The 26,980-nt window shown below is 43.3% G+C and overlaps 1 protein-coding gene across 1 annotated transcript; it reads left to right on the top strand.

Moving 5' to 3' along the window:
• Positions 1-5,210: 5,210 nt before the first annotated feature.
• On the top strand, positions 5,211-26,646 carry ZKSCAN5 (zinc finger with KRAB and SCAN domains 5). The gene is made up of 7 exons (XM_021680215.1): positions 5,211-5,604; positions 5,864-6,381; positions 10,407-10,545; positions 15,164-15,246; positions 15,525-15,660; positions 21,465-22,073; positions 25,230-26,646. The coding sequence occupies exons 2-7, from the start codon at positions 5,968-5,970 to the stop codon at positions 26,354-26,356; spliced, it is 2,508 nt and encodes an 835-aa protein (XP_021535890.1). The 5' UTR covers positions 5,211-5,604; positions 5,864-5,967; the 3' UTR covers positions 26,357-26,646.
• Positions 26,647-26,980: the final 334 nt, after the last annotated feature.

Genomic DNA, 26,980 nt, shown 5'->3' with positions numbered 1-26,980 from the left:
GTGGTAAACAATCATCCATCCATATGGTATTTATACAAGAAAGCTTTGTAGAGTAACTGCTACACGCCCAGGCATCCTGCTTGACACTATAATTACAAAACTGAGTAAACATAGTCTCTATCCTCAGTCTCCTAAGAGAGTCAGACACTTAGATCGTTACAGGACAGGGTGGTAAATGCAATACTTCGGCATGTATGAACAGTACATTTGTATGACCGGGGTGAAAATAATCAGTCATGGCTGATGGGGAGGGTACGGTGAAAGACTTCACCCAGGAGATTAAAGCTTAAAATGTCCATGTGGGCTGAAGACATATTTTATTTTATTATTTTCTTTAAGATTTTATTTATATAATTTGACAGAGAGGCAGCGAGAGAGGGAACACAAGCAGGGGGAGCGGGAGAGGGAAAAGCAGGCTCCTTGCTGAGCAGGGAGCTTGACGCTGGGCTCAATCCCAGAACCCTGGGATCAAGACCTGATCCGAAGGCAGAGGCTTAACGGACTGAGCCACCCAGGCACCTCAGAATCTGTATTTTAAAAATATCCCCAGGTGATTTGTATACACATGAATTGAGAAGCAGTGATCAGATGAACCTTTCTGACCAGTACAAAATTTAAATATTGTGTGTAAATAGATTACCTTTGTCCTTATCGGGACACATAAATATTTTGTGTGACAATGTGAAGCAGAGTTGTATTTCAGGGGAAACTGTGGAAGGAATGGAGTTCCACCACAGGTATCTTGCCTACAAGCATTTGAAACTAAACTTTAATTCAGTTTGCAACAGGAATTTTGGTCATTTTTAAACTTCATTTAAAAATATTTTATGATGATATGATTTTGACCCCAGGACTCTATTATGTGACTGCAGCTCATTATAGTGTGTTTGAAAATATAAATACCAAAGATTTATTTAAGTATCGTGGAAATAGCTTAACCTTTGGATCCCATGTAGTCAGAAAAGTCAGAAGCAGAAAACAATCTAGCTATTTATTTATTTATTTATTTATTTAAGATTTTATTTGTTTGACAGAGAGAGAGACAGCAAGAGAGGGAACACAAACAGGGGGAGCGGGAGAGGGAGAAGCAGGCTTCCCACCGAGCAGGGAGCCCAATACGGGGCTCGATCCCAGGATCCTGGGATCATGACCCGCACCGAAGGCAGACGCTTAACGACTGAGCCACCCAGGCGCCCCACAATCTAGCTATTTAATAGAGAAAGATTTTTCTAGTAGTTTTTTTCTTGCTTCAAGAAACAATATATAATAAAAATACAATAGTCATGTTTTACATGTTTCATATCCATTTATACTTTAACAATGTTCAGAAAAGAAATCATGCAATTGAAATGAAAAATACTGTGCATTGGTTTAACATTTACATTAAATCATCTGCATTATTTATTTAACAAGGGAAGAATTATCCAAATTATATGTTGTAGGTAAATTCATTTTAAAAATTTATCTATTTAAATGAGTACAATTAATATCCTGATTTATGAATGCAAAGTCCCAAGCAAGGTCAGAATTCCGTAAGACATCTCTTTGGACTAAAGTTTAAATTACAAGCTAATGACTTATCCAAAAGTTGTGCAAAAGCACGGAGTCAACCCCTACTTTATGCTTTAGCTGGTAAGTGGCTGTACTAGTCTGTTTGGGATCTGTTTTGGTTAGACATTAACAGGGCATGAAAGAGGCGAAGGCAGATTTTTTAGGATTAATCTTTATGACAAATCCATTTCTAGAGAAACAACTTCATTATTCTCAAGGCTCAGGTTTGTCATTCTAGAAATTTGGAGCAATATATAATAATTTAATGACATAACTGGCCCCACATTTATATCTGATCTCTCCAAATGGTCTGAAAGCCCCTGGAAGGCAGAAACTTTGTATAAGTCTACTTATTCATCTCTGTGGGAATGTTATCACAATCTGGCAGGAAGTCAAAAGTTCTTTTCCCAGTATTGCGGGACAAGGCTTCCAGTAGGGCCACGTGGCCAAGGATGGGCAAAGGAATTAAGGACAGAATGCAAATTCCTAAGTACAGGCAAACCTAGCTTCAGAAAATATCCATTTATATAACTAATTATGGAATCTGGAAGTGAATAGCAAGTACTGTGAGGGCAATACAAGCATTTTTCATCCCCTCCCATCAAGGTGGTCTGCTCACCAGCTGATTACCAGTCAGGTTCTACCAGCTCCTGCCTCTGGGTTGTGTGACTATGGGCTCTAATCATGACATACTGTCTCACCTTTAAAAAATTATTGGGAAAAGAATTTAAAAATAGGGCAAGGATAAACGGGGCCAGGGATAAAATGAGATTACAAGTTGCCTACTGTAAACTCCTATGTACTGGCAAAAGATAGCTCACAATTTGGCTCCGAAAAGCCTCAGCTGCCAGTGCAAGAGGAAAACAAGATCAGTTACATGATATGCAGCATGCCTTGGGTAAAAGCAAACTATTAATGGCAGCTTAGGAGAAATCCAGCTATTCTTGATACCAAGTGGGAAGAGAAATTTCCCATGACTGCCCAGGAAAAGGACACTGTGTGACATCGTGGACAGTATCTTAAGATCTCTGTAATAAATAAAATTAATGGATTTTAATGCCCTTTCAATGTTAGCTGACGGCAAGTACTAAAGCACAATTCAAAAGAGCTAATTCTGTGAAGGAAATAAAAGAGTGTTGTTTAAGATTCAGCTCTCTGAAGGTCTGGTTTAATATAAAGACAAAATTCAAAGTGCAGCTCTTTCCAGACCTTTTACGCTGCCATACAGGCGGATGGTTATGTGAAAAGTCCATTTCCAGTACTAACTGGATCATCACCCTTTTCTCTCCTCTTGACAGTATCTTATTGTGGTATATTGCAAAAATGGCCAAAAAAGTAAAACAAAAAGTATAGAAATACACTTTGCAGTTCTTCTCTGAGGAACTGGAGTCTATTTCTGTTGAATAGAAGTGGAGAGTATTTCCCCACCCTTTGAATTTGGGCTGGTCTCGTGGCTTGATCTGACCAACAGAATGTGGCAGAAGTGACACTGAGTTTCAAGCCTCAGGATCAAGAACCTTTGCAACTTTTGGTCTCTTGCTTTTGTAATCTGCCACCACCAAGTGAACAAGCCTGAGCTAGGCTGCCAGGTGATGGAAAATGTGTGGCCCACATGCCTCCTAGCACCCCAACTGACAATCAGCCAATCCCCAGAAGGAGAAGTGCTTATCTCACCCACAGCTGACCACAGACAAAAGGAGCCCAGCAGAAAAGTCACCCAGCTAAGCGTGGACAAATCACCAGCCCACAGAGTCATAAGTAAAATAAGTGGTTGCTTTTTTAGGTCACTAAGTTTGGTGTGGTTTATTATGCAACAAAAACTAACAGACATACTTTTAAACACCAGAGTAACTCAATTCACAATTTTAACAAAAAAGATAAAATACTTAGGAATGAACGTAACAAGCTATGTGCAAAATATATGAAGAAAACTAAAACACTCCTGAAGGATCCAAAATTAGGCTTTCTTCTCCCACAAATGGAAAAACATACCATGTTCTTGGATAGGAAAATCAACTTTATAAGAATGTCAATTCTCCCTAAGTGAATATAAATTAAAAATGATCCCAATAGAGACTTCTCTCTGGAACTAGAAAAACTGAATCTAAAGTTAAATTTGGAAAAGAACTAAAGAAGCAAAAATACCTTGAAGAAGAAACAGAACTGGGGGGACATTTGCCCTAAGAGATACTAAAACCAAGGGCGCCTGGGTGGCTGAATCGGTTAAGCATCTGCCTTGGCTCAGGTCATGATCCCAGGGTCCTGGGATCTAGCCCCGCATCTGCTCCTTGCTCAGTGGGGAGCCTGCTTCTCCCTCTCCCCCTGCTGGCCGCTCCCCCTAATTGTGCTCTCTCTCTGTGTCAAATAAATAAAATCTTAAAAAAAGAGAGAGATTAAAACCAATGACTGATCCTCAATAAATGAAAACATCATATTATCACAGGGATAGAACATCGCACCAGAATAGAAAATGTAGAAATAGACCACAAAACACGAGGATTTAGTGTATGAAAAAGGCAGCATCACAAATCAATGGGAGGTAAAGACACTTTGTCATAAATGATGAGACAACTGGGTAGCGATTTGGAAAAAGACAGAGTTAGAGCTATACTTCACACCATACACCAAGATAATTTTGAATGGACCAAAGGCTCAGTGTTTAAAAGTGAGCGTACGCAAAGTAAATGTAAAAAGTGAAACCACAGCAGACATACCGCAGTGTCAATTTAGGCGTTTGTAAACACACACACAAACGAGAGGTTATTAAGAAGGGCATCCCTTTGGCTAGAGAAGCCCTGCATAGACGAGTCCTCTACTTCGCAGGAACTCATTGCACCGAACTCCACTCTCCCCAGCCTGGAGAGCAACCCACTCCGCCACTCTCGGCCTTGCCCGCAGAGGCGCTCGAGGAAACGCCTCCTTGCCTTCCCACATTCTGATAGGCTCTCGAGACCGAGGCTGCAAAGAGACCCACGGCCCTATTGGCTAGTGGGCGCGGCCTGCGCGGGGCTTCATGGGAGTTGTAGGCTCCTGCGACTCGGCGTCTGACGTCGGTGATTTCGGCCCCGTGAGCACTGCGGTGGTGAAGAGGTGGGTGTGTCTGGAGACGGGGTGCGGGGAGGGGCGAGGATGCAGGTGCAAAAAACGAAGGATTTAAAATTAAAAAGAAATTAGGGTTGCGGGCCCTCAGGAAGGGGCGAACCTACTTGGAAGTGGGGCACAGAGCGTTTGGGTGGGGGAGCGCAAGTTCTACGGCCAATCAGACATTAGCAATTCTTGCCTTAGCAACCACTCCGGACAGCTAAGGCCCGGTCCCTTGCCCCCACTCCAAGGAAAGGGGAGGAGCCCGGGCTGTTTAAATGGCTTTGGGCTCGGGTGGAGAGAAGCCGGTACCGTTTCTTTCCCCGCTCTGGTGGCTGGGAACTTGCGGCTCGGTGGGCGGGGAACAGCCGCGTCCCGGAGGCACGCCAAGTCCCCGCCGATTGGCCCACAATTCCTCGGGGGCGGGGTCTGGGGCGGGCAGATTCCCGCCCGCTGCGAGGCGAGGACCTCCGGGATTCCTAGAGAGGACTCGGAAGTGCTGTTGGCGGTGGGATTGATGGCTCGACCCCGTTGGACAGGGAAAGCTCGGACTTGCTTACTTCCGGCGAGGAAGTGTTGCGAAATGTCGGCTTCGGTTTTCTCTCCGTTTGTGGGAAGAAACCTGTCTTCCCAAGCGTGGCTGCGAGAGCTTGGTCTCCAGGAGAGCTCCCCGGGACTGGTGCCTGGAGGAAAGGGGATGGGCTTTGTGTCCAGACGGGGGTCCTGTGTCTAACCTTGACCGGCCCGGTTTCCGTGACTATGGGGTCGGGGGCGCTTCTGAAGAATCCAGGTCCAAATCTGTACTTATAACTGTGCTTCTTTTCGGGACCAATGAAGTCTCTTCTTGGTCTGTCATGCTCTTGTGGCATGAAGGACAGGACCCGTTTTGGCCATTGTAATGTTTTTAACCCCTGTTTTGACTTAAGTTTGGCTTGTGGTAGAGAAAAGCAGAGACTGCGTCTGGACTAGTTAGTAAGTCTTGTCCTATTACTTATATGAAATGTAATGTTCTTCACCATTAAAACTGTATTCGGTTAGGCCTGATGTCAGATTTTTATTGTTCTTCTTTACATTTTTTAAATGTTGGAAATGTTCTCTATTAGTAATTTTATGGGTGGAGTGACGGCTGTCTTGTAGTCTATATTTTAAAGTAAGTTGCACTGTTGAGTGGTCTTTAGTACTGATGACCTCTTTGTCATCTCTTTGCTAATAATGATTTCCAATATATCAGTAGGTTGCACACTAATGGAAGTGCCCTTCAGAAGATCTTAAAGAGCAGAAAACAGATCTGATCTGTGTGACAGCTAACCTGGAGAGACATCCCTCTGAGTTGGAATGATAATGACAGAGTCTGGGGAAGTTATAGACTTAGACCCTCCAGCTGAGACTTCACAGGAGCAAGAAGACCTTCTAATAGTGAAGGTGGAAGAAGAAGACTGCACGTGGATGCAGGAGTACAATCCTCCAGTGTTTGAGACTTTTTACCAGCGCTTCAGGCACTTCCAGTACCATGAGGCCTCAGGCCCCCGGGAGGCCCTGAGCCAGCTCCGGGTGCTCTGCTGTGAGTGGCTGAGGCCTGAGCTGCACACCAAGGAGCAGATCCTGGAGCTGCTGGTGCTGGAGCAGTTCCTGACCATCCTCCCTGAAGAGTTCCAGACCTGGGTGAGAGAACATCACCCGGAAAGTGGAGAAGAGGCTGTGGCTGTGGTAGAAAATATACAGAGAGAACTAGAGGAACGCAGACAACAGGTGAGTGAAAGGGGACACATTGGAGCAATGAGGAAGGAGAGGAAGAGAGTTAGGTGCTGCTGAGCAGGGGTGAGATCCTTTGAGCTCTGGTGCTTCATCCATATTCTTTTGTTCTCCTGGGATTAGGTACACTGTGGAGATTTCCTGCCACTCCAGCAAAGAAGCAGTATCCAGTGTGTTAATCTGGAGAAGACAGTCAGCGATTTTATTTATTTTTAAAATTACTGTTTCTATTTTTTGAATGACATGATACAAAATTCAAAAGGTGCATAAGGTTGTTATGAAAAGTAAGTTTCCTCCCGCCCCTAATTCCCCGGCTGCCTAGTTCTCTTCAGACGCAGCCACTGTCACCTGATAGCTGTATATCCTTACAGAGATAGACTTTCTTCTCTCTATATAAGCATACGTGTAGATGACATGCTTTAAGAAAACACAAATGTTTTTAAATCACTGTGCGCTTCTGCCTCTTGCTTTTTTCTCATATCTTGGTTTGTTCCATGTCCGTGCAAACAACGCTGCCTCACTCTCTGAAACTGTGTTATATTCCATTGTGTAGATGGATATACCATAATTTAACTCCCATTGAAAGCCATTTAAGTCATTCCTTTAGGATGTTTCTGAACTTTTACTATAACAAGCTGCAATGATTGTCTTTTACATATGTTATTAATTATAGAATAAGTGCTTAGAAGAAGTCAGATTGTTGGCTCAGGGGCCATATGCATTTGTAATTTTGACAGCTGTTGACAGCTTGCCCTCTGTAGAGCTTATACCGGTTTTTACTCCCTACTGCAGGGTATGAGAGAAATTTTTTGCTCACAGCCTGATAATGTGATGTTATCCAACTTTTTGTTAGTGCTAATCTGAAAGATGCAATATTCCATTTCTGTGCAATTTTAGTATGCATTTCTCATATTATGAGTGAGTTTGACCTCAGTATGTATTTTAAAGGTCTATGTGTGTACCCTTTGTTGTTGTTTTTTTTTTTAAAGTAAGCTCCACACCCAGTGTGGGGCTTGAACTCACAACCCTGAGATCAAGAGTCACATGCTCCACTGAGTGAGCCAGCCAGGCGCCCTATGTGTCTACCTTTTTTTGTGAATTATCTGTTTACAGTATTTACCTATTTGAAAAAAATAAGCAGTGTGTCTGTCATCTGAGTTGCAAGTTTATTTTTCCACTTTGTTGTTTGTCTTTGCTTATGCAGATTTTTGTTTTGCAGGGTTTTTAATTTTTATGTAGTCCATTTATTTTTTAATTTATGGTTTCTGGGTTTTGTGCCATACTTAGAAAGGCCTTCTCCACTACAATATTATAAGGAAATTTTCTAATAGTCTCTTCTTAGTTTTTTATTTTTATTTATTTTTTTGGTGCATGGTGTTTGATATGGTTATAACTTTCTTTCCCCAGATGTCTATCCAGTTGCCCCAGCAACTTATAGTAGTCCCTTTTTTTCCTCCCTGATTAAAACGCCATCTTTATTACATACCAAATTTCTGCATGTATTTGGGTCTATTTATGGTCTTTTTATTCTGTTTTATTGACCTTATTACCTGTTAATGTATCAGTATCTGAATTACTTGAGCTCTGTAAAGGGTTTTGGTATTGATAGGGCTACCCCTCCCCCTTCCAAATTTTTTTCAATATTTTCTTTTTTCCTTATGAACTTTAGAATTGCTTACTTAAAGTTTTCACCACTCCAAAAATCCTGTTAGTTTTTTTTTTTGTAGGGGGCGGATCCAGTAAATCATGTATTAATTTAGAGAGGACCGATACCTTTATGTTGTTATATCTTCTTGTCTTTTCTTCTCATTTATAACCTGATCCTCTACCTTCTTGTTGCTAGGGTCACACTCTCTTAACCCTTTTTTTTAGGCAAAGAAACAAAAATCATGAGACCTTAGGTCACAAGAGTTTGAAGCTAGTTGGAGAATTTCCCTCATTCTTTTTTTTTTTTTTTTTTTTAAGATTCTATTTATTTGAGAGAGAGAGTGTGAGCAGGGGGAAGAGGAGGGACAAGCCGACTCCCCGCTGAGCGGGGAACCTGACGTGGGGCTCGATCCCAGGACCCTGGGATCATGACCTGAGCCAGAGTCAGACGCTTAACTGACTGAGCCACCCAGGTGCCCTTCCCTCATTCTTGAGAGCCATTGCACTTCATTGTAAGGTCGCAGTCCAATTATTCTTCATCTCTGGGTAAGGGGTACTTCAGCCTTCCAGAACATCCTCAGGCTCTTCAGCTGGTTTAATTCACTCCATGAGGCAAGGGGGCAGCAGAGGGAATTGCTGCTGACCCTCAGCCAGACCCTTGGCTATACCCAATGATTGTCCTCCAGATGGGAATGTCTGAACCTTTCTATTGCCTCCATCAGGACAGAAAGTAAAGGTTCATGGTGACATCTCGTTATTCCTTTTTTAAGCCTAATTTGGGACATTAACAAACAAACTTGTCCCTCCTTTTTTTATAGTAATAAATATTCAAAAGTACAGTTAAAAACAGAAAGGATTTTTGAAACAGAGGATTTACAGCCGCTATGTACATTTACCTCTCTCATTGTGATATGCAGCCCGTCTTTGGAAGGGACACAGAAAAAAATAATTTCTTAGTGGTAGTCAGGGATTTGAGGCCCATAGAGGGGATTTTCTTTTTTTTTAAGATTTTATTTATTTATTTGAGAGAGAGAGAGAATGAGAGAGAGCATGAGAGGGAGGAGGGTCAGAGGGAGAAGCAGACTCCCCGCCGAGCAGGGAGCCCGATGCGGGACTCGATCCCGGGACTCCAGGATCATGACCTGAGCCGAAGGCAGTCGCTTAACCAACTGAACCACCCAGGCGCCCTAGAGTGGATTTTCTTAAGGGCCTTCACAGCTCACTTTGTTTGCCTTCCTTTCTGCCTGCCGTCTATATCCCCGACATTGTTCCTCAGCTTTATCTCCAGGTGGTTTTTGTCTCTGGCAGGCCTTTTCCCAGGCTTTATCCTTTACCCCTCCTCCTTGGTTTCTCTGGCCTAGTGTCAGAGGACCTCAAGGGCTGCTTTGCTTTTCGGTGCCGATGTGCCCTTTGACATACTTGGCATCATCTTAACTCTTATCCTGAGCAGGTCCACAAGGACACACAAATTTCCATGCAGAATGATCTTTGCCGCAACTGTTTTGTAGCCACCTGTTGATGTAACTCCTGTGCCATGTTCTGCCAGTGCTAAGAGGGTTAAAATTTAAAGTGCTTTGAAACATAAGGGAGGGGAAGAGGGGGATGGCAATTCTCTCTCAGTGCAGGATCTTAGTATCTGCTAGGATGCTGCTGAGCTAGTACCTTCCAGAAAAGACAGATTGTGGAGACCGGTTGTGGCAGAGTAACTGTGTGTCCCCTAGGGTTGACCGAGAGCCCAGAACAGAAAGATGGAGTACTTAGCAGGTCAGACAGGAACTAGCTCTGGTCTTGGTGTTGGCCTGTCCTACTTGAACGGGGTCTGCTAAGGAACTGAGTATGGCTTCCTGTGTCCTATATTGACCTTTGCAACCTCCCTTCTCACTTCTCTCCCCCTTCACTAAACTTGGCCTACCCTGGCTTTCTTATGGTTTCTCGACTGTACCAGATACCTGTTTCTGCCTGAGAGTCTTTGCTTATGTTGTTCTCTCTGCCCTGGACACTTCTGACTTTTTTCCTGGTGGGCTTCTTTTGCCCTTTAGGTGTTTACTTAAAGTGACACATCCTCAGAAAAGCCTGCCTTGGCCACCCTCTCTCAAGTAGTTTCATCTGTTCTGTCTTAAGGCACTGCTTTCTTCTCCTTTCTAAGGTATAACAGTTTGTAATTATGTATTTGTGCGTGGATATGTTTAATGGGAGTCCTCTTCACCTAGAAAGAAACTGTGTTTATTAAGCCACTGTGTAGTCAGTTTGCTTGGCTCATTGTAGATGCACATTAAATATTTGGCAAAAGAGTGAATGGAAGAAGAATGGAAATTTACTGGATTCTTCCATAGCCCTCCCTGCAATGTGCTGATCGGTGTGGTTGTGCTTGTTAGATCGTGGTGTGTCCTGAAGTGCTTCCTCAGAAGATGGTGCCACCTGGAGTTGTGCAGGAGTCCCTCAGCCACCAGCTCCCGTCTGTGGACCCCCAGTCTGAACAGGAGCCACAGAAGCCTCATCTCCTGGAGGAAAATGGTGAGGACGTGTGATTCGGTGGAACAGATGTGGCTAGAAGTGGGCGCCCTGGCCCCGTGGGTAAGCGGTATCTGTGTGAGAGAGACTTCGGGCTGGGCAGCCACTCTGCAGTCAGCAGGATCGGGAGCTTGGGAAGGGCTGGGGACCTGGCATCCAGTCCCTGGCATTCAGAGAGAGGTCAGCTTGTAGGATGGCTAGGCTGTGCACTGTAGTTCCGTGGGAAAGCTGTCGTGACGACGACAGCTCTCAGTGCAGGGACTGTCAGAAGATCTACAGGAGTCCTTTACAAAAGTGTCGTACTTGTTTTATGACAGCTTTCCGGCTCCACCTCGTCGATTTTGTTGTCTTACCGCTTGTGCAAGAGCAGCTCTCCAGTTCCCGATTGCACTCGTTTCTGGCTGCCAGTCGTTCACCTTGAAATCTTATTTCGAGCAGTGCCTCACAGTGACCTTTAGAGCGACTGTTCTCTCTCTCTCTCCTCCCCTACCCCCCTCTCAACCTTATTAACGTGTATTAGACACATGAAGGGTGAAAGTGAGCTGCTGCGTATCTTATTTATGACGCACATGTCCACAGGTCTTTAACCCTAATCAGAAACTCTCGCTATCAGATATATCTTAGGATTCAGAAATTTTCAGATTTATTAAGGGAATATGATTTATATACCATATAGTACAGTACCAGCAGGATTTGAGGTGGGACTCCACAGTGACACACATTAGTGAAATGTATGCTGCTTTACGGTGAGTGGATTAAATAAAAACTTTAAAGAGCTTCCCATCAGTTCTCGTCAGGTTTTGCTGTCAAATTAGTTCAGTGTGTAACTTAATGAGAGGAAGGCCTTTGGTATTGAGAGCGTGGGGATTTCAGAGTGTGGAGAACCCGTGTTCCAGGTTCGGCCCCAGGCTTGCTTCTGTTCTCCCCTTAGGGGTCAGGCCTTCCATTTCACATGCCCCATGGTTCTGACCTTCTCCAGCTTTCCTTTCACAGTGGTAATAATAACAGAAGTGTTACTTATGTAGAGTTTACTGGGTGTCGGCAAGTGTCCCACGTGCTTTACTTGTAGGAATTCATTAAGCCCTCAGTGTACCAGAAAAAATAATCTTTGCTGTTTACCACCCGGGGCCAAGGGATCCTTTATTTTATATATATATATTTACTATTTTATTTGATTTATTATATTATTTATTATTTTACTTTATATATTATCATGTATATGTCATTTATGAATAATTTACAGAAGAATCAAAGGATAATAAAAATAATTCTCAAGGAAATTTTAATAAGAACCTCTTTATATCAAGTACATTTTGATAATAGAAACATTGTAAAAAAATGAAAGAATACCGTTACACAGTACTGTCCCTGTTCCCTTTAGAAAAATGAATACTGTCCTTTTCACAAAATGGGATGGTCCAGAATCTTGTTGCAAAATCTTGCCTCATGAAGTCCTTCCTGTTGAATAATTCAGTGGATGAGAATGTCACATTTCCTTTTTGAAATTAGAAATAGAGTGTTTATCGTTGATTCTTATGTTTGAGAAAATTTACCTCTGATATTGTTTGTAGGATCCTTCAAAGATTTGCCCTTTGGCTTCAGTTTCATCATTATCGTGTAGAATACACTGCTCTGTCTCTTCATGTCATCTTCTTACTCATCTAGTAATAGTGAAGTGTCTTTTGCTGCAAATTTTTTTCTCTTTGCTGATAGGGGTGGAAAATGAAAAATTCTGAATTCACAGCTATGCTCAATGAAAGCTAAAAGCAGGTATCAATAGTCTTATACCTTCTTGAAGATGCTGCAGAACTCTGGGCAATGAATTTAATACTTGGAGACTAGTGAAGAATGATGATTTATTTCACTCTTACATCATCATCCTAAGTATTTCCTTTATTCTCCTGTTTTCTTACTATTTTAGTTTTTTCTGCTATCATTGGGAATAATTAATGAGTAATGATTGGTAAATATGTGGTAATTCCTAGGATGATGAATTAGGAAAATGTTTTATGATACAGGAAAAATAAGATCACTCAGATCTCAAAATGTACCCTACATGTGTAGAAGAGGCCAGTGGATCCATATAGAAATTACAAGACAGAATGAGTCGTATTCTATTTTTTAATAATACTAAAATAAGTTTTCTTCTTCAGAAGACCTCTAAAGGGATAAAAGTCATGTAATTCCAGCCTTTAAAAATAGTTAACACTAGGGCGCCTGGGTGGCTCAGTTGGTTGGTTAGGCGACTGCCTTCAACTCAGGTCATGATCCCAGGGTCCTGGGATCGAGTCCCGCATCGGGCTCCCTGCTCCGCGGGGAGCCTGCTTCTCCCTCTCCCACTCCCCCTGCTTGTGTTCCCTCTCTCGCTGTGTCTCTCTCTGTCAAATAAATAAATAAAATCTTTAAAAAAAAATAAATAAATAACACTAAAAAAAAATAGCTAACACTATTTATTTTTGGTTTTTAAAATTTTTATTTATTTATTTGGCAGAGAGAGACACAGCAAGAGAGGGAACACAAGCAGGGGGAGTGGGAGAGGGAGAAGCAGGCTCCCCGCGGAGCAGGGAGCCCAACACGGGGCTCGATCCCAGGACCCTGGGATCACGACCCAAGCCAAAGGCAGACACTTAATGACTCGGGGCCAGGTGCCCCGAGTTAACACTGTTTAAAAAAGAAACGCCAAGAAACGCCAAACCCCAAATTGTGTCTAATACACTTAGTTGGCATAGCAAGGGTTAATGTCCACACTGACCCAATAGAATAGGTACTACTGTTATCCTCATGTTAGAAATTAAGAAGCTGAGGCCTAGTCAGGTTAGGTAATTCATTCAAGGTCACGGAGCTGTCAGTGACTGAGCTGGGATTCTAACCCCAGCAATCCAGCTCTGCATTCATCCTTTTACCCCAGTCCGAGCTGTGCTGCTTTAGCCTTTCCTGCAGGCCCCCCCCAAGTGCAGACTCCTGTCCTCTTCCCGCCACTGCCAGGGTCTCATCATGCCAGGCTGCTCTTCCTTCTGTCCCCAGGTGCTGCTTCTCTTCTCTGCCCTGTTAGCTAGACCCAGCCAGTTTCTTTCTTCCAACAAAATTACGAGGTTTGTTTTGTGTTTGTTTCAGTTTTTGATTTCTGTGCACTGGGGAAGGCTGCATTCCTCCTGCCTTTGATAGCACCGAAGGCTGGTTTTCTGTCTCTGGGACTAATTCCAGCGTGAGAAGGGTGAAGTCATTTGCTGAAAAGCTAAAGAAACAAAAGGTTTTACAGGAACGTCATAAAATAAGTGGTATTGTTTGGAGTGTAATTATTATAATTATTCCAGTTGTAATTGGAATGTAGTCTATACTCAAAATCAAAATCACTGTTTAAGTACAGACTACATTCGTCCCTTTCTTTGAGTCCTGTTTTGACTCTGTAGCCACACTCCCGGTTTCAGCTGCCATCTCTGTTTCTGGCTTTCGTCTCTAACCATGATCTCTTTCTTTTTGTGTCATTGCTGATTACATCCTAGTCCTTGGACAGAAGCAAGCTGCATAACAACATACATCTTTAGGACCAGGGAAACCATAGCAACATCCTAAACTGTCAGGTTAAAGATTAATACCAGGTGGATCTGTCCAGATCAGGGCATATATAGACAATGAGATCGTATGCACCACCAGTCTCGCACAAAGAACAAGCAGAGGTGACACAGCAGGGGTCAGAAGGTCACCAACATCTAGAGATCAGACCCTGCAGGCATTGCACATGCAATTCACTCTGCCCAGAGAGCACCCTCATCCCCCCAACCCACCCCAGCCCTACTGACCAGAGTCACTTCCTGTGCAAAGGCTTTCCTGATGCTCCCACCTTCCCCCTCTCTGCCCTGGAGGTTCCCCTGTTTCCCTGCTCTTGTGGGAACTTGGGTGAATTTCAAGTATATTACCTTTACCCTGTGCTGGAAGTAAGTGAGGCTCACATGTCTGCTCTCCCCACTAGACAGTGAAGTTTTTGGAAGGCAAGAATTGCTTTATCTGCCTGTTCTTATAACACACAATGTAGACTTAGTGCATTACTAATTGCCTGACTCTCCATCAACCATACTAGCTTCTAGAAGGAAGAGAATGTGGACTAAGACCTTGCTAGTCAAAGGGTGGCTCAAGGAGCAGCACCAGAATCACCTGGCCTTGTTAGAGGTGCAGAATATGGGGGCCACCACAGACCTGCTGAGCCATATCTGCCCTGTACCAAGCCCTCCACGTGATCTGTGTGCGCATTAAAGTTTGAGAAGCCCTGGGCTCTTGGTAGCGCTTCAGCTTCGTGGAAGCTATGGGACTGGTTAATCTTTGAGATGACTAGATTTGATCTTGGCGGAGCAGATTGCATCCTTTACAGGGGACTGGCACAGTCTTGAGGTTACTGGCAGGGATTAGCCTGACCAAAGCAGGGAGTCTAGTTTTTCGGGGGGAAGAGCGAGTGTAGTTAGGTGGGGGAGGAGTCACAACGTGGAGGGCCTTGAGAGCCGAGCAGAAAAATTTGGCCTTGCCACAGCAAGGCGCCATCGTGGATTCTTGAGCGAAAGTAGAACATGATGGCAATCGGAACTGGGCAAAGATATTCTCACTGACACCTCTTTTTCTCCCCCCTCAGCCCTACCTGCTCTCCAAGTTCCTTCCCTTCCCCTGAAGGACAGCCAGGAGCTGACAACCTCACTTCTCTCGGCTGGGTCCCAGGTGAGCCAGCGTCCCATGCCCGCAGTGAGGACCCACGTCTGTTCTTGGACAAGTAGCTGCCCTAATCCTGAATCTCCATTAGGAGTTCTGTCTCTCACTGCAGACCGGGCCCTTCTGGGGTTCCTACTTGAATGTCGCTTTCCCTTCTACCCAGTGCTCCCCCTCCTCTTTGAAGCACAGACCCTCCCTCTGTTTTTTCCCTTCATGCTCCCAATTCTTCCCCTCACTCCAAATTTGAACCTAGGGAATGGAAATTTAGTGGCGATCTCGTGTTTCAGAAGTTGGTGAAAATTGAAGATGTGGCTGATGTGGCTGTATCCTTCATCCTGGAGGAATGGGGACATTTGGACCAGTCCCAGAAGTCCCTCTATAGGGATGACAGGAAGGAGAATTATGGGAGTATTACTTCCATGGGTAAGAATGATTTCATCTGTGCTTGGATTAGGACATCTTAATTTTGTTATAAAAAGTATTTCTGGCACATCGGATAAAAGCATGTATGTGACTTAATTACTGTGCTTATTTTTTTTTCTGTGAAAGAGTAAATTGACATTCCTTTTTTTTTTTCTTATTCAGCTTATTCTGATCATTTCCGTCATCATCAGGGTATGATTGACGTCTTGATAATACTTGGGGGATAGTATTTGCAATCCAGCAAATGCTCTCATTTTAGTGCTTTAAAATAAAAGAGCTCAGAACTAAAAGGCTTGGGTTTTAACAGATTCGTAGTAGTTATTGGATTCTGTTCCTTGACAAGTTGAATAATTTTTTTTTTTCAAAGATTTTATTTATTTATTTGACAGAGAGAGACACAGCGAGAGAGGGAACACAAGCAGGGGGAGTGGGAGAGGGAGAAGCAGGCTCCCCGCAGAGCAGGGAGCCCGATGCGGGACTCGATCCCAGGACCCTGGGATCACGACCTGAGCCGAAGGCAGTCGCCTAACCGACTGAGCCACCCAGGCTCCCGAATAATTATTTTTTTTTAAAGATTTTATTTATGTATTTGACAGATAGAGACATAGCGAGAGAGGGAACACAAGCAGGGGGAGTAGGAGAGGGAGAAGCAGGCTGCCTGCGGAGCAGGGAACCCGATGTGGGGCTCAATCCCAGGACCCTGGGACCATGACCTGAGCCAAAGGCAGACGCTTAACAACTGAGCCACCCAGGTGCCCTGACAAATTGAATACTTCTTAACTGAATAATTCTCACTTGTGAAAGCATCTCAGACCTCCACTGAATAACTGTTTATTAGAGTACATTTGACCCTTGAACAACACGGGGCCAGAGGTGCCGACCGCCCCACACAGTCGAAAGTCTGTGTATAACTTTTGACTCCCCCAAAACTTAACTACTCATAGCCTACTTTTGACCTGAAGCCTTCCAGTAACATAGAGCCGAAAAAAAAATTTTTTTTAATTTAAAAAATAAATAAATAATAAATTAAAAAATTTAGAAAAACCATAAAGCCGATTAACACATAGTTTGTATATGTGTCCTGTACTCTGTTCCTACATGAAAGTAAGCTAGAGAAAAGGAAGTGCTATTAAAATAGTAAGGAAGAAGAACTGCATTTACAGGGCTGTATATATCGAAAGAAATCAGTGTGTCAGTGGACCTGCGCAGTTCAAACTCATGTTATTCAAGGGGCAACTGTGTTATCAGAGGATCTCCCTTTTCCCCAGTGCGTGGGTGGCTGGTTGTTCACTCCATCTCCATTCTCAGATCATGGGTGCTTATTTCATGACGTTCGCCTTGCTATCTCCATTTTACATGTCCTCATCCCTTCTTGAATTTTGTGCCCCAAATGAGATTTTGAACCTGTTTCTAAATTATCCTGGAAACTCATACTCGATTATGTGCCTAGAGCAAATTATAAAAATCTTAGCACCATAGCAAACATTTTGGAGCTTATGGCTTTTAGCTTCTTTTGAATGAATTTTCTTAAAAGAACCACCACATACCAAGCACTCTGGTAGACTTTAGATGAAATACATATATAATGCCAAATCTCTGTCTTTTTTTTTTTTTTAAGTTTATTTATTTAATTAATCTCTACACCCAGCATGGGGCTCAGACCCACCACCCCGAGATTAAGAGTCACATGCTCCTCTGAGCCAGCCAACCCCATATAATGCCAAATTTCTTTTAAGCATTATAGCAGTTTACATTGTTCTAAGAGTTTTAGTTCACTTGCAGGCTTTTATTTAAAAAATAAGATGGACTCCTACTCTCTGAAATTTTCCATTTCTTTTAATACTAGTGATATATATTTGTATTTCCTTTTATTCGATTTACTTGTACGTGTTCTCTGCGGCTTTATCTGTGGGGATCTTAGTGGTGGTGTTTCATCTCAAGGGGTTACTTATGTAGCACAAATGTTATATGCAATGAAGATATTTTTTCATTCTTTTTTTAAATGAATTTCAAATACCTCACTTGTCTAATTTGAGCCTGGTAGTATTTTCTTTTTTTCAATTACTCTGCAGGCATTTAATGGGTTTCAGGCTTTCAGAACTTGGCACAGTTCTTTTTTATACTGTTTTCCAAGCACTTTTAAATTTGTCCTTTCCAATTTTTTTAAAAATCCATCTGTTCTTTACAATCTCTTTACAACTCTAGTGTAATCCTACATTAAGAACACATTTGATGATTTCTGCCCCTTAACTTCTCTGGGAAGGCCACATTAGGTATTTTTATGGCTGTGTGTTCCTAATAGCATTGAGTAGGTCAGGATTTGGGGCATCTGGGTGGCTCAGTTGGTTAAATGTCTGCCTTTGTTCCTGCCTTTGGGACATGATCCCGGGGTCCTGGGATTGAGCCCTTTGTCAGGTTCCCTGCTCAGTGGGGCTTCTCCCTCTCCTTCTCCCTCTCCCTATCCCTCTGCCCTTCCCCCTGCTCATGCTCTCTCTCTTAAATAAATAAAATCATTTTAAAAAAGAGAGAGAGAAGGTCAGAATTTTAAAAGTATCCATCAGATTCAGAAATGAGATTTTAAAAAAACAGATGTATCCTGGAGATAGCCATTTCAGTGGAGTGTCCGGGACGTTGGGGAACAAGAGACAGTTTCTTTGAAGATTGCAAAGGAGAGGAATTTGAGAAAGCTATCGCAGATACACTTTCAAGAACACTGTGAAGGAAATGAGAAAGGGGGCTTATCACTATAAGGGTACATAGCTTAGATGGATAGATTGGGGTTTTGTATGTTCTCTTTTTCTTTCTTTTCTTTTTTATTGGGGGGCGGGCAAAGGGAGAGGGAGAGAGAGAATCTCCAGCTGACTTCCCGCTGAGCGTGGCGTCCTACATGGGGCTTGATCTCACAACCCTGAGATCATGACCTGAGCCAAAATTAAGATTCGGATGCTTAACCGACTGAGCCACCCAGGCACCTCTGTACGTTTTCCTTTTCAGTGGGAGAGTTTTAAGCATACTTAAATGCTACTGGAAAAGAACTAGTAAAGAGTGAGTTTGAAATGTTGGGGCAAGGAAGAGGAGATCATTGATGAGGGTGATCCCTCAAAAACAGGATGGCATGGGGAGGTCGGGGGTCCGGGAGGGAGGCTTGGCCTTGGTCAGAGAGACAGCTCTTCCACCATGAGGCGAGGGGAGGATGACAGAGGAAGGCTGCCAACAAGTTTTTGGTTGGTCTGTAGGATGTTCAAGGAGCTTTGCCTTTCTTTCAAATAGGAGACAGTCACCTGTTGAGAATGAGCAGGTGATGAAGTAGGTGGCAGAGAAGAGGTTCGAATACATTGGAGAACCTTGTACATGCACATAGTGAAACATATTCAAATAGTATAAAGGGGTATAAAGTGAAAACTGAGTCACCTACCCTGCTTCTCAATCTTCTGTTTACTATTACCAGTTTCTGGATTGTATCTCTAGGCATATTCTGTATACACACGTTTTTGCAAAACATGATAACATGATAACATGCCATACACTAGTGAAATTTTAAAATAACAGTGATATATCTTGGAAGCCATAGTGGAGATATTTTGACATAGCTGATGAGAAAAATGAGTGGGGAAAGGAGCCAGCTGTAGGAACATAGAATGCCAACAGGGCAGCAGTGAGGTTGAAGAGCCTGAATCTTTAAAGCACCAAATCTGCCTGATTTGTTTTTGTCTCCCCTGCCCCCCACCATTGTATTACTAACCAGCTGGGCAGAGCATTGAGCAAGAAGCATGGTCTTCTGTCAGATACACAGATAAACCAAGAGAATCAACAGAAAGCTTGTCATGTACATGGGAAAGAGGTGGGGAAAGAGGGAAAAAGCAAATCTGTAAACCCATTGGTGTGACAACCTATGTAATCGTCGTATCAGGAAAAGGGCAATTGTTAATAGAACTAAAGAGGTTCATTGGGCTAATCTTATTTATTTATTTATTTATTTCAAATTCACCCCTGGAAAAAGAAAACCATGTGCTTTTTTGACTTGTTGGTTGGGAGAGAATTTTAGTAAGAATAAAATGTGTGGGCATAAGCAGATGTGAGTAAAAGAGAAAAAGAAATCCTGTGATGACAGAGATTACCTGCCTACTTAAATGGGGGAGGAAAAAGCGATTCTTTTTTATTATATGTTTGTTTCTACTATTAAGATGTCTTTTTAGGAAGAAAATTAAGGTAAAAGAGTTTTAAGAAATTAAAATTCGGGGCGCCTGGGTGGCTCAGTTGGTTGAGCGACTGCCTTCGGCTCAGGGCATGATCCCAGGGTCCTGGGATCGAGCCCCGCATCGGGCTCCCTGCTCAGCAGGAAGCCTGCTTCTCCCTCTCCCACTCCCCCTGCTTGTGTTCCCTCTCTCGCTGTCTCTCTCTCTCTCTCTCTGTCAAGTAAATAAATAAATAAAATCTTTTAAAAAATTATAAAAAAATAAAATTCAAGTTTTCTTGATGGAATAAGAATTATAACTTCTCACTCTGTAAAAAAAAAAAAAAAAAGGTTAGTAATAGTATCTACCTCAAAAGGTCATTGTTAGGATTATATGCCATAAAATCGTAAAACCCTTATAGTCCTGGTCCATTGTAGCACTCAGCAAATGTTAGCTTTCATTACCATTATTCTGTAATATTTGAAAACAATCTTGCTGTTTTTTTTTTTTTTAAAGATTTTATTTATTTGACAGAGAGAGACAAAGCAAGAGAAGGAACACAAGCAGGGGTGTGGGAGAGGGAGAAGCAGGCTTCCCGCTGAGTAGGGAGCCCGATGCGGGGTTCGATCCCAGGACCCTGGGATCATGACCTGAGCCGAAGGCAGATGCTTAATGACTGAGCCACCCAGGTGCCCCCCCAAAAAAAATCTTATTAGAAAGTTCTCAATTGACCCTGGTGTCTCTCTCTCTAGCACATAAAAAATAATATTCCCTGTTTTTTAATTACTGCAGATTTGTCTCTGCAAAGCATATTGAATGTCCATGCTTCAAGTGAAATATGGGTTGTTGATCCAGTTACATAGGGAGATGATTGCAGTTTGTCCGGCGTCTGTATTCATCAGTGACTCTTGGGTGTTAAGCTAGCTCTTGTCAGTACTAGATTCTTCTCTGGGTATAGAAAGAATACTTTTTTTCCTTTAGACTTATTCATACCAAACTGAGATTCTTGGGGGATTAAAGAAGCTGGAAAGATCATCTTTCTTCTCCAGGGTATGAATGAACAGGAAGAAGAAGGTGAAAACTGGGTTAGCTGCACAACCCAATATCACATTTTTTTTTCCTAAGATTTTATTTATTTGAGAGAGAGAATGAGAGAGAGAGAGAGCATGAGAGGGGTGAGGGTCAGAGGGAGAAGCAGACTCCCTGCCGAGCAGGGAGCCTGATGCGGGGCTCGATCCCGGGACTCCAGGATCATGACCTGAGCCGAAGGCAGTCGCTTAACCAACTGAGCCACCCAGGCGCCCCCCAATATCACATTTTGTGAAGAATTTGATATTGTACAGGTGTGCACAAACAGGTACTGTTAAGTACCCCACCAAGAGGACATCACCTTCACTAAATAGAAGGACTGCTTTCCCAGTTTCATCCGTTGGACACATTCTTGCCAGCTCTTCTGTCCGTGGCCTGTTTCTGCTGGAGGATTCTTTGTCCCCTCCCAGTAGCATAAAGCCGCCTTTGCCAAGTCCTGTGGTGCTAGCACACGTCGGCTTCATAATTACCCACATCCTCAGTCATTTTGTTTCTTCCAGTATGGGGAATAGCTAATCCGTTTTCCTTCTCTTATTTCAGATTACGAATCTGGGCATGACAATGTGGAACTCGCCGTAAAGCAGATTTCCAATGACGCTGAACCCCACTGGATGACTTCAGGAAGCCCTGAAAGAAATGTTCCCCAGAGTCAAGGGTTTGGAGAAGTTAGTGACCTTCATGGCATGGTAGAGAGGTGGCAGGTAAACCCCGCAGTGGGGAGATCAAGGCAGAACCCTTCCCAGAAAAAAGATCTTGGTACCATCGCGGATGTTAACCGTAAGCACAACACAAGTGGCGAGAGAGGTCACAAATGTAACGATTGTGGTAAATTTTTCCTTCAAGCCTCAAACTTCATTCAACATCGGCGAATCCACACTGGAGAGAAACCGTTTAAGTGTGGTGAATGTGGGAAAAGCTACAATCAGCGGGTGCATCTGACTCAACACCAGCGAGTCCACACTGGTGAGAAACCCTACAAGTGTCAGGTGTGTGGAAAAACCTTCCGCGTGAGCTCACACCTCGTCCAGCATCACAGCGTGCACAGCGGAGAGAGGCCATACGGGTGTACCGAGTGCGGGAAAAACTTCGGTCGGCACTCCCATCTGATCGAGCACCTGAAACGCCACTTCAGAGAGAAATCCCAAAGATGTAGGTATTGGGAGTTTGTGTTCAGAGAATAGATGGAGGCGAAAATGGTTTTATGAGCTTAGAGCAGTAGGACAGATGGGTTGTGCTGACTGGGAGCAGTAGCTAAGGGGCAGAAATCACAGTCCATTTTGTTGTTTTATACTTTAATTGGTCCAGTGAGTAGGCAAACCTATGCCCTCTCCACCCTCCCCACAGCTTCCCTCTTGGCAGAGGCACCTGCTTTCAGCTCTCTTACATGTTTCTTCTGATAAATCCCCCCCCCCTTTTTTTTAAAGATTTTATTTATTTGAGAGAGAGAGCACGGGCAAGGGGTGGGGAGAGGGAGAAGCAGGTTCCCCGCTGAGCCGAAGGCAGATGCTTAACCAACTGAGCCACCCAGGCATCCCTGTTAATTCCCTGTTTGTCAATAATATGTCTGTTGCCCGACTTAACTGATTTTAAACATTATCTCTTGCCTTTCTGTTGTAGTAAATGAGGATTTTGGCTTGCTCTCTCATGCTTCCCTCCCTCTTTCCCCTTTTCTCAATTTTGTTAACTCACATTTTACTTTAAAATGATAAAATAATACTAGAGCAGGAAGTTTGGAGGAAAGAAAGCAGGAGGAAAAAAAATGACCCACAATCCCACCATCCTAATAGAACTGTTATTATTTAGCATATTCCTTCTATCTTTTTTTTTATAAGCTTATTTTTATGTAGGTGTATTCAGAGGGTACAGTTAAATATTAGACACACTTTGTCCAGTGTGGCTTGGCTCTCCTGTTTGTTATTTCTGACAACCTGCCGTTGTGTGGAGACATCAACACTTAATTGTTCCTCAGTTGAACTTCTAATTTTTTCTCTTTTGTTCTGATAACTGTGCCTTAAAAAAAAAAAAAAACAACTATGCCTTAAAAAAATAGGATTATTTCCTTATAATAGATGCCCAGAAGTGGGATTAGTGGATGAAAGGCCAAAAACATTTTTATGGGTCTTGATACATACTGCCAAATTGCTTTTCCAGTCACCACATATTAGTTTTACTATATTTCTCCCAGGGTGATCAGACTTTTTTTTTTTTAAGATTTTATTTATTTATTTGACAGAGACACAGCGAGAGGGAACACAAGCAGGGGGAGTGGGAGAGGGAGAAGCAGGCTTCCCGCAGAGCAGGGAGCCCAATGCAGGGCTGGATCCCAGGACCCTGGGATTGTGACCTGAGCCGAAGGCAGACGCTTAACGACTGAGCCACCCAGGCGCCCCATTTTTTTTTCCACAAATGGGGTAAGCAGAAGAGACGTCTTTTCTGTATTCATTTTCATTAGTTTGGTTATCAGTAAGGTTGAACAATTTTCCCTGTTCGTTTACTTATTTTTTCTTAGCTGTTCAAGTGACATTAAATTTATATATGGAAGAGACCACAGTCAGTCATGCTGTGGGGCGCCTGGGTGGCTCAGTCGTTAAGCATCTGCCTTTGACTCAGGTCATGATTCCAGGTCCTGGGATCGAGCCCCGCGTCGGGCTCCCTGCTCTGCGGGAAGCCTGCTTCTCCCTCTCCCACTCCCCCTGCTTGTATTCCCTTTCTCGCTGTGTCTCTCTCTGTCAAATAAATAAAAATCTTAAAAAAAAAAATCATGCTGTGAACTTAAAGGCTCTTATTAATATTTTCCACATAACTCTTAAGACTGGCTTTAAAGTATTTATTTTTAAATTCTGCCTTTGACGTCCCCAAGCCCAGCTACTTGTCATTCGCATTAACAGTGACCACCACCTTCTCTATCATGGAATAGAAGATTATGAAGTTCTCAAGGCCTTTAGAGTCTGGGTGGAGCAGAGCTTTCTCCTCTGCCAGTTTTGTCCCTTCTGCTTGGTGGCCACCTCCTTGGGGAAACGCATCCAATAGCACTCCGGACCTGGGAAGCAATTACTTTAAAGTAGTCTTTATTTTTTTTTATTTTTATTTTTTTTAAAGATTTTATTTATTTATTTGAGAGAGAGAGTGAGAGAGAGAGAGCACAAGAGGGGGGAGCGGGAGAGGGAGAAGCAGACTCCCCGCTGAGCAGGTAGCCCGATGCGGGACTCGATCCTGGGACTCCAGGATCATGACCTGAGCCGAAGGCAGTCGCTTAACCAACTGAGCCACCCAGGCGCCCTAAAGTAGTCTTTATTCTTTCCTATCTCTTCGACAGTTGTTCTTATGACTAGTTTCCTAGTTGACACTCACCTACCCCCCCCCCCCCCCTTTTTTTTTTTTTTGATCAAGAGAGGGATCTTTTGTGCGCTCACGCTCATCCAGCCCTCATTATCGTGAGCCTGTGGTGCTAGGTGCTTGGGGTAGAGCAGTAAACAGAATCACACAGTTTGTGCCCTTGTGGCGCTGATGGTCTGGGCCGAGGAGCAGATAGGAAGGGTGGTGAGCATTCACAGGTTCGATGCCCTGGTGGGGAAACAAGCTCAGGTGACGGCTAAGAGTGAAGAGAGCAGAGATTCACCTATCACCCACCCCCTTGACGATAGTTTTTATTGGCTCATTTCTCTTTTGTCCTGGATCCTAATCAGGTATTCTTCCAGCTCCATCCCCCTCATAGTCCTTTGCTTCCCATTCTTCGGTTCCTATCTGCTGTCTCCATCCAGCTGTGTTTTTGTTCTGACTCAGTCTGTCTGCCTCAGTCCTGTTTGCATTTCAGAATCCTCTCTCTCCTTCCTGGATGTTAGAAGTGTGGTGCTCCTCCCTAGCAATTGCCTCGCCTCAGTCACTCTCACCATCCTGCTTAGGGAGCCTCTTCATCTCATTCTTTTCATGAGACAAATTCTTTTGACTCCCACTGGCGTCAGGCACATCCAGGCATCCTCCCCCCTCCCTTTGTTACTGCCTTCACATCGTGGTTTCAACTGATTATCCTCTTTCTCCTGACAGTTCATATTTCTACTGTAAAAGAACTGGTGACAGGGGCGCCTGGGTGGCTCATTGGTTTAGCGTCTGCCTTCGGCTTAGGTCATGATCCCAGGGTCCTGCGATCGAGCCCCGTGTCAGGTTCCCTGCTCAGTGGGGAGCCTGCTTCTCCCTCTGCCTGACCCTCCCCCTGCTTGCTCATGCTCTCTCTCAAATAAATAAAATCTTAAAAAAAAAAAAAAAACACAAAAAACTGGTGACATTTGCATTTCCTCTTTATTTCAGGCAGTGACAAAAGAAGTAAGAATACAAAATTGAATGTTAAGAAGAAAATTTCAGAATTTTCAGAAGCCGATGTGGAACTCTCAGGAAGAATCCAAAGAAATGTTTCTCAAGGTCAAGATTTTGGAGAAGGCCATGAGCACCCAGGCAAGTTGGATAGAAAGCAGGGAGTTCCCATGAAAGAGATACTAGGACAGCCCTCTTCAAAGAGGATAAATTTTAACGAAGTCACGTATGTGCACAAAAAATCAGCCACAGGAGAGAGACCACATAAATGTAATGAATGTGGAAAAAGCTTTATTCAGAGTGCACATCTGATTCAACATCAGCGAATCCACACAGGGGAGAAGCCCTTTCGGTGTGACGAATGTGGGAAAAGCTACAATCAGCGGGTGCATCTGACTCAGCACCAGCGAGTCCACACTGGTGAGAAACCCTATACCTGTCACTTGTGTGGGAAAGCATTTAGAGTGCGGTCCCATCTTGTTCAGCATCAGAGTGTGCACAGTGGGGAGAGACCCTTTAAGTGTAATGAGTGCGGGAAAGGCTTTGGGAGGCGGTCCCACCTTGCGGGGCATCTGAGACTCCACTCTAGAGAGAAATCCCATCAGTGTCATGAGTGTGGAGAGATCTTTTTTCAGTATGTTAGCCTCATTGAACATCAGGTGCTCCATATGGGTCAGAGAAATGAAAAAAATGGCATTTGCGAGGAAGCTTACAGTTGGAACCTGACAGTGATTGAAGATAAGAAGATGGAGTTACAAGAGCAGCCTTATAAGTGTGATATCTGTGGCAAAGCCTTTAGTTATAGTTCAGACCTTATTCAGCATTACAGAACTCACACTGCAGAGAAAACCAATAAATGTGATATATGTAGAGAAAGTGTTGGCCAGTGTTCCCACGTAAAACAACACCAAAAAACCTACTCCAACATGAAGTCCCATCAATGTAATGAGTGTGGCAGAGGCTTCACTCTGAAGTCACATCTTAATCAGCATCAGCGAATCCATACTGGTGAGAAACCCTTTCAATGTAAAGAATGTGGAATGAGTTTCAGTTGGAGTTGTAGCCTCTTCAAACATCTGAGAAGTCACGAGAGGACAGATCCCATAAATACCTTAAGTGTATAGATGTTTCTGTTGTAGAACAGCTCTTACTCAATTTTAGAGAAGCCTTCCTAAGAGAAACCCTCTTCCTGTAATGAATGTAATAACAACTTTCAGCATTCTCTCCAACGTAACCATCAAACCTACAGATATGTTGAAATCTTCAGTTAGAACTTAGGAACACTGGAGAATCCACAGTGAATAGATATCTGTTTGCTTTCGCCATCGAGAAGTGCTTTTGTTAGCATCTTCATGCTTAAGAATCTAGACAAGAGAGCACCTGTGGATATGGTGGATGAAGAAGAGCCTTCAGGTGGCACTCATTCTTTGGTTAAATTTCAGAACGTTGACACTGAGAAAAGCCTCACTAATGCAGTAGAAATAAGCTTTATTTGTAGTTTCTGCCTTGTTGGACAGCTTATTCAGGGAAGAGCACAGTGAAAGGAAGAGAGAACTCTTCAGCATGATGTCTGTTTTGGTACCTCAGCAACAAACCTTTTCTAGAAGCGTTGATCCCAGCCACTAGAATGCTCCAGCTATTGTTCCCATCTTGAGTATTAAAGCCTTTGAAAAGAAATCGACTTAAGGTATTTATATCCTGGCAAAATTGGGGTTCAGAGACTGGATGGTATGTGTTCCCATTGCATT

This window comes from Neomonachus schauinslandi, chromosome 5 (assembly GCF_002201575.2).
Source record: "Neomonachus schauinslandi chromosome 5, ASM220157v2, whole genome shotgun sequence".
In the NCBI taxonomy this organism is placed as follows: Eukaryota; Metazoa; Chordata; class Mammalia; order Carnivora; family Phocidae; genus Neomonachus; species Neomonachus schauinslandi.
The sequence above is the reverse complement of the archived record's forward strand: the minus strand, read 5'-3'. Positions and strand labels throughout refer to the sequence as shown.